This window comes from Mobula birostris, chromosome 31 (genome assembly GCF_030028105.1).
Source record: "Mobula birostris isolate sMobBir1 chromosome 31, sMobBir1.hap1, whole genome shotgun sequence".
In the NCBI taxonomy this organism is placed as follows: Eukaryota; Metazoa; Chordata; class Chondrichthyes; order Myliobatiformes; family Myliobatidae; genus Mobula; species Mobula birostris.
In genome coordinates, this window is record NC_092400.1 from 35,990,765 (window position 1) to 36,002,483 (window position 11,719).

An 11,719-nucleotide genomic window follows, 5' to 3' on the forward strand; every position below is an offset into this window, starting at 1 on the left:
TGAGGATTTCCCACGTTTTCTCTCTTTATTTCAAATAAGATTGATGAATTAGAAGGAAACACTTACAAACTTGGCAAGGTAGAGTTTTCCTACTGTTGGTGTGTGTGCCTAATAGGAGACTCCAGGAATAGACAGTCTGTTGTAACTATGTCAGGGGAAGCGATTACTTAGTCAACGGAGAGAAGATTTAAGGAGGTGGCCTAAACTTCCTTGAAGAAATACGACAACCCTACAGACCCCTGGGAATCTCTGCCCCATGACTGCTCAAAGTGGGGAATACAGTTTGTCTGTGCATCGGAGGAAAAGGTAAATGGCCAATGGTGCAAAGCAGCTCAGAAAACCCACACACCCACTCTGTCAGCCATTCCTACTCCGTATGTGCAAGGGTCTGTGGTACCCATATTGGTCTCACTGGTCACACTCAGGCTCAGAAAACCACAGTGGAAGTGAGGCAACCGTGAGGGGTTGCCCAACAAGTAGAAATCCGTAAGTACTTGGAGAACTGTTCAATATTGCGGGTCCCACCCTTTAGCATCAAGTTGTTCTGCAGTTTCCGATCATACCATCCTGATTTTCCAACATTTTCCTGTTGTTGTCTCTCTGCAGGGCGAGTGTGCCAGAGTGAGCTCCATCAATGATAGATGTGACTGGAAAACAGTTCGGAAAGCACTGTCTGTCATTGATTTTACAGAAGGAGACATTGATGTGAGTGTTTGTCGTTCACCTGTGGGCTTGGTGGTGGGCTGTCGTGCTGTTGATGAGAAGATGTTGGATGAACCTCCCAAGGGGGGGGTTCCAAGGAGAATTCATTCCAATGGTAGGGTGGCAGCGTGCAGAATGCAGATGAAGGTGCACCCAAACCCAATGATAGCAGATTGTTGTTTCTCTTACTTACTCAGACCCAGACTCTGAGAAAATAGGGCAGCACAGTATCCTAGCAGTTTGTGTTACCCAATTACAGTATCAGTGACAATGGTTCGATCCACAGCTGTCTGTATGGAGTTTGCATGTTCTCCCCTTACCACGTGGATTTCCTCTGGTCGCCTCCTACATTCCAAAGACATGGGTGTTAGCAGGATAATTAGTCAAGTGAGTGTAATTGGCTTATTGGGCCAGTAGGACCTATTACCGTGCTGTATCTCTAGATTATAAAAAACAAGATAAATAATGTTCAGACCCTGGCAGCTGGTTAGCTGCTGATAACTTGTCTCCATCTACAGAACCTGCTGGGGATCGTCGCCAGTGTCCTGCACATGGGAAACATCCAGTTCATCGCAGACAATCAGGGACGTGCTAACATCACTGTTGACAAGCAGATCAGATGGATCTCCAAGGTAAAGGTGCCAGGGCATGATGTTGTGACGAGTTTATAACCTACCCCAAGATCAATCTAATGCTTCCGTCCCACATAGCCCTCTATTTTTCTTTCATCCATGTGCCTGTTTAAGATTCTGTTAAATCTCCCTAATGTATCCACCTCCAGCACCACCCCAGCACACACTCCATGCACCCACCTCTGACATCCCCTCCGTCCTTCAGTCACTTTAAAATTACATCCTCTCCCCAGCACACACTCCATGCACCCACCTCTGACATCCCCTCCGTCCTTCAGTCACTTTAAAATTACATCCTCTCCCCAGCACACACTCCATGCACCCACCTCTGACATCCCCTCCGTCCTTCAGTCACTTTAAAATTACATCCTCTCCCCAGCACACACTCCATGCACCCACCTCTGACATCCCCTCCGTCCTTCAGTCACTTTAAAATTACATCCTCTCCCCAGCACACACTCCATGCACCCACCTCTGACATCCCCTCCGTCCTTCAGTCACTTTAAAATTACATCCTCTCCCCAGCACATACTCCATGCACCCACCTCTGACATCCCCTCTGTCCTTCAGTCACTTTAAAATTACGCCCTCTCATATTAGCCATTTCCACACTGGGAAGAAGGTACTGGCTGTCCACTCTATGCCTTTTATCATCGTCAACATCTAGCAAAGGTTCAATCTAATATCAGAGAATGTGTAGTGTATACAACCTGAAATCCTTACTCCTCACAGGCATCCGTGAAACAGAGAAAAATCAATTACCTCTAATCCTCATTCGCTCTCTAATCCTGGCATATCTCCTCTGCACACTCTCTAAATATTCTACATCCTTCCTATCATGAGACATCCACAACAGAACACAATACTCCATGTCTGGTCTAACTGGGGTTTTATAGAGCTGCAGTATTGTCTCACGGCTCTTGAAGTCAATCCCCAAAAAATGAAGACAAACACACCATATGTTTTCTTAGCGATTTCTGTGTGGATGTGGACCCCAATATCCCTCAGTTCCTCCATACCTCTCAGAATCCCCTTACCATTAACTCTGTGCTTTGCCTTCAAATCACTTTACACTTGTCCATAGTGAACTCCACCTGCCAATTCTCAGGCAATCTTTGTATCCTGTTAACATCCCATTATAACCTACATTTTACACTATCCACAACTCCACCCACTTTCATGTCATTTGCAAACTTTTTAACCCCTCCATCCACTTCCTGATCTGAGTCATTTATAAAAATCACAGAGAGTAGAGGTCCCAGAACAGATACCTATGGAAAATCACTGGTCACCGACCTCCAGGTAGAAGATGCCTAAGATGTACTTAACATGCCATATGCCTTCTTAGCCACCCTACCAACTTACTCTCTCCTTTCTTCTTGTGACTCCTGAGGCAATGATCATACACTTCTCTTTCCTTTTCGGTTTGTCTATCTGCAGTTGCTGGGTGTACACGTCTTGGTCCTGCAAGAGGGTCTGACACACAAGAAGATTGAAGCCAAAGCAGAAGAGGTAACATGTGAACAGCCTCAGAAACTGTCGCTGGTGTCTAATAACTGAACTGGGACGGGCGCTGGCAATACAGGAACCAGCAGAAAATGCTGGAAATACTCATCTAGACAGGCAGCTTAATGGTTCAGGTCAATTAAAGCAGAGACGGGGAAAACAAGTGCTTGAGAATACCTACAGCCCCTTACAGAATTTTGAATACCAGAAAGATATTGAAGTTGTTTCTTTTGTTGTGATTTGTTAACATGCCTGACAAGACCAATGTTTATCGTCCATCATTCATTACCTTCAAATCAAGAGTTCTTCAGGGCCATTTCAGACTAAGGCAGATGCCTCTGAGTTGGATGACAAAGTGGTCAAAGAGGTTAACAACGACAAATTTCCTTTCCTGAACCAGATGGGTTCTGATAACCCGTAGGATATTAGCTCTTCTGTCCAAGCGATTGTAATGGGGTTTAATCACGTGCCCACGGACTGGGGAATAATCACGTGTCTATGGAATAGATGCCAAGCCTTGTATCCACTGTTCCCTCTAAGCTGCATGGGTGCACAATGGCACAGTAGCTAAAATGCTCCCGTGCACATAGCCTTTATTGCCGTGCAGCTGGAATTGGACACAGCTGGAAAAGGTTTACGTAACAAGAAGTATTATATTTGTTGTACTGAATTTCATTTGAGTTTTTCATTCTGGTGCTTTCTGTCTAAACTTGTTAATTTTATTTTGATAGGTTCGGGGATATCATGTTACTTGTATTATTTAAGTGGATGTCTGATTAGCGTTATTTGCAGGGTCCTAATTTTGAGAATTCTACATCTTGCGGTGTGGTGTCACTTGATTGAGCCATCGATATCCCTTTGGAATTGTTAGGAAGAAACTCTGGGCACCATCTCTGCCCCAGAGTCAGCCTTTCCTCTGCACTTGGGTTCCAATATTACCAGTGCACACTGTGACACTTTCAGACATAAAGTTGTCGTTCCTCCTTCCAACACTGGAACTTTAGTCAGGCAAATAACAGGTGATTTTTTTGTTTTTCACACAATTCTCTGAAAACACTAGAGACTGTTGCATGTGAGAATCCCAGGAGATCAGCAGTTTCTGAGATACTCAAACCACCCCGTCTGGCCATGGTCAAAGTCACTTAGAATACATTTTTCCCCAATTCAATATTTTGTCTGAACAACAACTGAACCTTTTGACCATGTCTGCATGCTTTTATGCATTGAATTTTAACCAAATGATTGGCTGATAAGATATTTGCATTAATGAGCAGGGGTACAGGTGTACCTAATATAGTGGCCACTGAGTGCATATATTAACAATAATCATAATAATATGCAATTCTGATAAGAAGTTCACAGCATTAAACTTAACTGAAAGCACAACCCAGAAAAATGAAGGAATGATACTATAGAAGGAAAAGTTAACCAATGGAAGAGCATGGCCGTCCATGGAAGACATCCCCACAATCTGAGCAGACTAGATGTTGACAAGGAAGCGTCAAATGCCTGTCTCAGAGTTGGAGACTTCTTCCAAGAAACAGGGGGGTTCCTTGTGGTAGTATAGGGCCAGGCAGTTAACACAAAAAAATACTGAAAATATATAATAAAAGACCAACAAATTCAAGGCAATAAATGCAGAAAATGCCAAGAGAAACCAGAAACAATCCAGCGCAATACAGGATCCTGCAGCAGTTTAACTCAATCTGATTACTTACACAGGCACAATCAAGAGGCAAGCATCCTTCACCAAAATAGAAACTCTAAAGAAAACATACCTTACTATAAATACAAGCCTGATCCAATTTTAGCATCATAGAGTCCTACAAATTATATTATGATTGATCCATTACTACAGATAGTACAATCCATAATAACCATCCGGATATAATATTACAGGATAAACAAGCAAAAACAATTTACTTAATCGATAGAGCCATTCCAAACACACATAACATACAGAAATTAATAAGTGAAAAAAAACAGAAATACATTGAATTAAAAGAGGAAATTGAAAGACTATGGAACGTGAACAGGGTATACATTGTCCCAATAGCAATATCTACAACTGGTAACATTCTGAAGTCACTACACAATAACATTAAACAATTAGGCCTACACAGTAATATCTATGTACATCTTCAGAAAGCCACAATATTAAGCACCACTAGAATAGTCTGAAAGTTCCTGACAATTGGGAAATGAGTGTGCTTGGCTATGCCCATACCTCAGGTTTTACCAGCCTGAGCTGAGAAATAATATTTTTAAATAATATCCTGAAAGAGAAAAGGGACAAGCAAAATTAGAAAGCACAGATCAAAGGAGAAAGGAACTGATACCTTAAATGGAAATTAATGAATGTTTTGATTTTTTCGGAAGGTTTTGAGCCCACTAACTGTGGAACAGGCCTTTTGTGCACGCGATGCACTGGCGAAGGCTATTTATGGACGTACGTTTACCTGGCTTGTTAATAAGATCAACAAGTCACTTGCTAATCAGGTAAGGAGCATTTTTTATAGAATTGTCTCATTGCCCAGGGAATTCATGTCCATGTGGGTGGAGTTAGCATTGATGCTGGCACTGGTGTGAGTGTCAAACACCACTGGCCAAGATTGAATTTGAGGGTCAATCGATTGTTCTTCAAAGGGGTGTTAGGTTTCTGCTTGGAACCCTAAGGTAAAAACCAGCACAACACAGAAGCAAGCAGCAGTGGAGTCAGTGAGTCCATTTTAATGGGAGATGCTGAGGTCCGTTTACCCGGAGACAGGAGCAAGAGTAATGCAAAGGACTGGAGATGACTGTCTCCTATGCACGAGATATAAGCTCCCTACAGTGTTTGATGCACAATAACACAGCCTCAAATCCTTGCCAGTCTAGGACACAGACTTCAGGAGAATGACCATTGCCGTATAGATATTTGTAACATCCACTGACCTGATCTCAACTCCCATTTGCCGGCTGAATCACAGTTCCTAGTTCCTGATTTTAACTCTAAACTACCATCATAGAGAGACTGTGAGAAGTTCATGATTCCCATTCACTTTCTCGTAGGACCCTAGCAGGAAAACAGTGATTGGACTATTGGATATCTACGGATTTGAAGTCTTCGATGTCAACAGGTAACAACTTTGCATTGCACCTCACCATTTCAACAAACTGCAAAATTTCAGGAGAAACATTTCACTTGTGGTTATGCCATCCTTTATCCGTTTTTGAGCAGTGCCTATAACAAAAGTACTCAATTGCCACGTGGTTAGTGTGTTACTCAACCAGGTCAGGCTGCTCCATGCAATTATGGTAGTTTGCGAAACAGATGAAAGTTCCATCTTGGAGCAGCACGGTGCGTAGTGATTAGCGTAACACTGGAAGTGTGGCAACACTTGTGGGCTGCCCCCAGCACATCCTCAGACCGTGATCGATGTAAGTGCCAAAAAGAAAACTAAAGTTTAAGACATTTCTGCTAGTAACTCAGTCACTAGTTACTGATGATATTTGGTGTAGTTGAAGGTCCAGCCCAATACACTAGATCAAATATTTACTCAGAAGGATACTGGAAGGAGAAAACGGTGAAGGGATCTGGAGCCAGGGCAAGGATCAGATAGATTATTCTTTGAAAGATTGACCATACATATGATGGGCTGAATAGCCTCCTTCAGCACCATACTGTTTGTGATCCGATGAAGAAGTGATTTCATGACCAAATGTGTATGTTCTCTTTACCTCCCAAGTCACTTTCTGAAGTGACCTAACTAACCCAAGATCTAAATTTATTTTTATAATAAGATATTGAAAAGAGTTCTAAGTTGTACAGGAAAGGCTTCATTTCAACCCTGAGTGCAAGCACAAAAGGCCAGCTGTCTAACACCAAGCAGATTCTCCATCCCCTAAGGTCCATCAAAGGTCAAACCAATGTCCTGACTGGTCAGTTGAGCATCACCTACTCTTCACCATTGTCCATCCCTGCGCTCAATTCCCTTTGCACCCAGTAATTTTACAAAATGACAAACATGAGGCAAAGAACAAATCTCCTAAAATATTGAAAATATTGGAGATTTGTGAAAGGACCTCAGAAATGGATTGACGGTGGTGGATGTGTTTTTTTTCCAACAAACAATGTTGGTAATATTGCTGAAAGGAAGAGCCTTGGAAAGTGAAATAGGACGGAGGGCTCTAACGAATTGACTGATATCGTCAACAATAGATCTACAGGGCTGAGAAAAAGTCTTGGGAAAATAGATATAGCTAGAACTTATACACAACACTGTAGTAATTTTATGTATTGCTCTGTACTGCTGCCATAAAAATAATTTCATGACATATGTGAGTGATGATAAACTTGATTCTGTATTGTGGACTGAGAGTGGAAAGGATACAGGGAGAGGGGAATCATGGTTGGGAAAAGGGGAAGGGAGAGGGGAGGGAGAAGGAAGCACAAGACAGACATTCTGTAATGATCAATAAACCAATTGTTTGGAATCAAATGACCTTGCCTGGTATCTCAGGGCTGGGTGTGTCTGCACCCATGCCACACTCCGCCCCCCCCCCCACCCACCTTCTCTGCCACCTGTCCCACATCCCTCCCGCAGTACTCCACCTCACCATTCCCATCATCCTTTACTCTCACCAGATTTACAAACTGGCTGTCCACTCCATGCTGACAATACAGTAGTGGCGAAAATCTCAGCCACCCAAAATATGTTGTGGTGATGTGGTAGAGTAGTGGTCAGCACAACACGTTACAGTACAGACTCCCCTACCTGGGCTGAAAAAAGACTGACTACCTACCCTGGCTTGCCCTTCGTAATTTTATAAACCTCTAAGGTCACCCCTCAGCCTTCTTCACTCCAGGGAGCACAGTCCCAGTCTGTCCAATCTCCCCGTATACCTCAACCCCTCCAGTCCAGGGAACACAGTTCCAGTGAGTCCAATCTCCTCATATAACACAACCCCTCCAGTCCAGGGAACACAGTTCCAGTAAGTCCAATCTCCCCATGTAACTCAACCCCTCCAGTCCAGGGACCACTGTCCCAGTGAGTCCAATCTCCCTGTATACCTCAACTCCTCCAGTCCAGGAAACACAGTCCCAGTCTGTCCAATCTTCCCATATACCTCAACCCCTCCAGTCCAGGGAACACAGTCTCAGTGAGTCCAATCTCCTCGTATAACTCAACCCTTCCCGTACAGGGAACACAGTCCCAGTGAGTCCAATCTCCCCGTATAACTCAACCCCTCCAGTCCAGGGAACACCGTCCCAGTGAGTCCACTCTCCCCGTATAACTCAACCCCTCCAGTCCAGGGAACACAGTCCCAGTGAGTCCAATCTCCCCATATAACTCAACCCCTCCTGTACAGGCAGCATTCCAGTGAATTCTTTCTGGCAGAGTTACCGTCATACAACTGTCACCTGTAACGGTAGTGACAGAGGCTGGGCGTATCCAGTGAACACGACACCTGTACACATGGCTGGTAACTGTAATCCTGTAATCATTGAACCCTTGGCTCAGTTACCTTACCTTGATAACTCCTGTCACCAGGGAGGCTCAGTTTTCAACTGGAGTAGGAACCCCCCATGCCTGCAGCCCGCTGCCTTGTCTGCTGACAGCAGAGTGCAGACAGAAAGCTGTGTCTCGTCTCAGTAACCTCTGCACCGTGTGAAAGAAAGGGGGAAAAATCAGTTTGGTATTTTGCTCCTGAACATTGTCCAGTGATTGGGCCAGGAAAATGTGCCCCTGAGGCATCAGGTAATGGTAAGAGTTGGGAGAATTGCTGCCCCAGCAGCCAAATAGCCAAACACCACTTGGTAAGCTTATGTGGGACACACAGTCATTTAGACAGAGAATCGAGGCCAGATGGCTTGGAACATATTTTAATGTCGGTGACAGCCACAGGGTATAAAGGGGAACACAGAGAGGGTAAAGGTCGATATAGTCTCTATCTCACACACACGTACACATTCTCAAAAACACACACAGATATCAGATGTGTACACACACACACACACACACACAACACAGATACGCACACACACTCAGAGATTAACACAGCAATGCATTGACACTTGCTCATTTACAACACATATTCCCGCTTGCACAAGAACATACGCACTCATACACACCTCTACACGCAGGTGGGTGATGCTGAACAAGGGGAGAAGTGAAACGAAGGGGTAGCTCCATCCACAGGTGTTACCTATCTCTGTTCAAGTCCTGTCTGATGGGAGGCAGGGAGAACAGAGGCAGATGCCAAAGTCAGACAGACAGGAAAACAAATCAAACTTGTCCTCTCTCCAGCAAATGAACAATTTCTTTCTCTGCAGTTTTGAGCAGTTCTGTATTAATTACTGTAACGAGAAGCTGCAGCAACTGCTGATCGAGCTGACGTTGAAATCGGAGCAGGAGGAATACCAGGTGGAAGGAATCCAGGTAACCGTCCATCCTCTTGGCTTTGACTTTAATCCATGAAGTCCCAACTGTGTGAATGACTCAACAGTCACCATGGATCAAAGTAGCCTCTGCCCTCATCAGGAATTTGCAATGTTCTCTTCACGCCTTTAGGTTAAATTAGATTAGATTCAACTTTATTGTCATTGTGCCGAGTACAGATACAAAGCCAATGAAATGCAGTTAGCATCTGACCAGAAATGCAAAGAATAGTGTTATTTACAAAATAACTGCGAATAAAAACGTGCTACAACACACAAATATAAAAGTACTGAGACAGTACAATATGGGTGCAATAGCTTAGTGCTGTGATGTGAGGTTCAGCAGTGTCACAGCCTCAGGGAAGAAGCTCTTCCTGTGCCTGCTGGTGCGGGAGTGGAGGCTCCTGTAGTGCCTACCGGATGGGAGGAGAGTAAAATGTCCATGGTTAGGGTGAGATGCATCCCTGATAATGCTTTTCGCCCTGCCCAGGCAGCGTTTATGGTAGATGTTCTCAATGGTGGGCAATTGGGTGCCGATAATCTGCTGGGCAGTTTTCACCACACACTGGAGTGCTTTAAGTCTGATAGCCACGTTCTGGTATTTCACCTTGACATTGTTCTGTAAATTACTGGGGGATAAGTCTCAAATAGCTGGTCTGACAGGAAAAGGAAAGCAAGCGGGAACAACCAGCACTTGTAACCGTAGCAACGTGAATGTGGTAAAATGACCCAAGGAGAATTGCCAGAGTAACTGTCAGTCAAGCCTTGGCAGTGAGAAGCAGAAATGGTGGCAGGATGGGGCTTGGTCAAAAGGCTGGGAAAGAATGGTTAGCGTAACTCTTCACAGCACCAGGGACCAGAAGATTTGGGTTCAATTTCTGCCGCTGTCTGGCAGGAGTGTGAACGTTCCCCTATGACTGTGTGGGCTTCCTCTGAGTACTCGGGTTGCCTTCCACATTCCAAAGACATGCAGGTTAGGGTTAGTAAGTTAAGGCAGGTTATGTTAACGCCAGAAGGTGGAGACACTCGCAGACTGTCTCTAACACATATTCGAGCTGTGTTGGTGCAAATGACGTCCCTCACTGCATGTTTCCATGTTTCAATGTACATGTGGCAAATAAAGCTCATCTTATCATCTTAAAGGGCAGAACGAGAGGCAGTCCCTGTGCCCCTGGCTAAGCTAACAAAGCCTCCAAAAAGATCTGAGAACACTAAATGTCTGACCAGGCCTTTGCACTGGGGGTGGGTGAGAGTCAAACTAGAGGTCATATGTTAAAGGTGCAAGGTGAAATGTTTAAGGGGAATCTGAGGGGGAGCTTCACTCAGGGGGTAGCACAAGTGTGGAATCAGCTGCCAGAGGTTGTCTGCCTGGCGTCAGTGGTCGCATAACCAGAACTTGTGATATGCACCAGCTGCTCGTGCGACCACCCACCACCTGCTCCCATGGCTTCACGTGACTCTGATCAGGGGCTAAGCAGGTGCAACAACTTGCCTGAGGGTGACCTGCAGGCTAGTGAAGGGAAGGAGTGCCTTACACCTCCTTTGGAAGAGACATATCTCCACCCCACCAACCAACCCTTCCACATAGTGTCCATTTTTCTTCCATCCATGTTCCTACTTAGGTACCTAAAGATCTGCAGTAGGTTTGATGTACGGAGAATTGAAAATGTAATTTGAGGGGTAAAAACAGGGCAGTGGAGTGGGACTTCATTGATAATGAGGCAAGATGGGACAAGTTATCTCGGTCTGACTGGGATCCCCCTGATTCTTGCAGACGAGTCCATGTGACTTTCTTTATTCTTGTTTTTGCAGTGGGAGCCAATCCAGTTCTTCAACAACAAGATCATCTGTGACCTCATAGAACAAAAACACAAAGGAATTATCTCCATTCTGGTGAGAAACTCTGCCCCTCTTTTTGTACGACAATCTTAATTACAATTTACTTTTTTAAACTGGTAATGCAATTTCGAACAAAGTCACCAGAGACTGCTGAACAGTGCCGTGCAAAATCCTTAGGCACACGTACACGTAGCTGGGGTGCCCACGACTTTTGCTGAGTGCTGTATGTGGGGCGCAGAGCAAGTTTGTAAATCTGGTGGGATCAGAGGATGTTAGGAATGGCAAGGGTGGAGTGCCACGGGAGTGGGGGGGGTGGTACAGGTTTCCGAGAAGGAGTGCCAGAGGCAGGGGGCGATGCAGGTGTAGACACACCCAGCCCTGAAAACTAGGCAAGGTCATTTGATTCCAAATAATTGGCTTATTGGTCATTACAGAACATCTCTCTGGTGCTTCCTACTCCCTCACCTCTCCCTTCCCCTTTTCCCAACCATAATTCCTCTCTCCCTGTCCCCTTCCCACTCTCAGTCCACAATAGAGACCCATATCAGAATCAGGTTTATCATAACTTGCATACATCATGAAATTTGTTTTTATTTTGTGGCAGTAGAACAGTGCAATA

General features: G+C 44.7%; 1 protein-coding gene across 1 annotated transcript in view; it reads left to right on the forward strand.

Moving 5' to 3' along the window:
• myo1ha (myosin IHa) overlaps positions 1-11,719 on the forward strand; it is a 112,258-nt gene that overhangs the window by 39,205 nt on the left and 61,334 nt on the right. Inside the window, exons 7-13 of the mRNA XM_072247998.1 lie at positions 607-705; positions 1,221-1,334; positions 2,775-2,846; positions 5,220-5,339; positions 5,892-5,959; positions 9,157-9,262; positions 11,074-11,154. Coding sequence (XP_072104099.1) covers positions 607-705; positions 1,221-1,334; positions 2,775-2,846; positions 5,220-5,339; positions 5,892-5,959; positions 9,157-9,262; positions 11,074-11,154 — 660 coding nt within the window. The remainder of the gene's footprint in view (positions 1-606; positions 706-1,220; positions 1,335-2,774; positions 2,847-5,219; positions 5,340-5,891; positions 5,960-9,156; positions 9,263-11,073; positions 11,155-11,719) is intronic.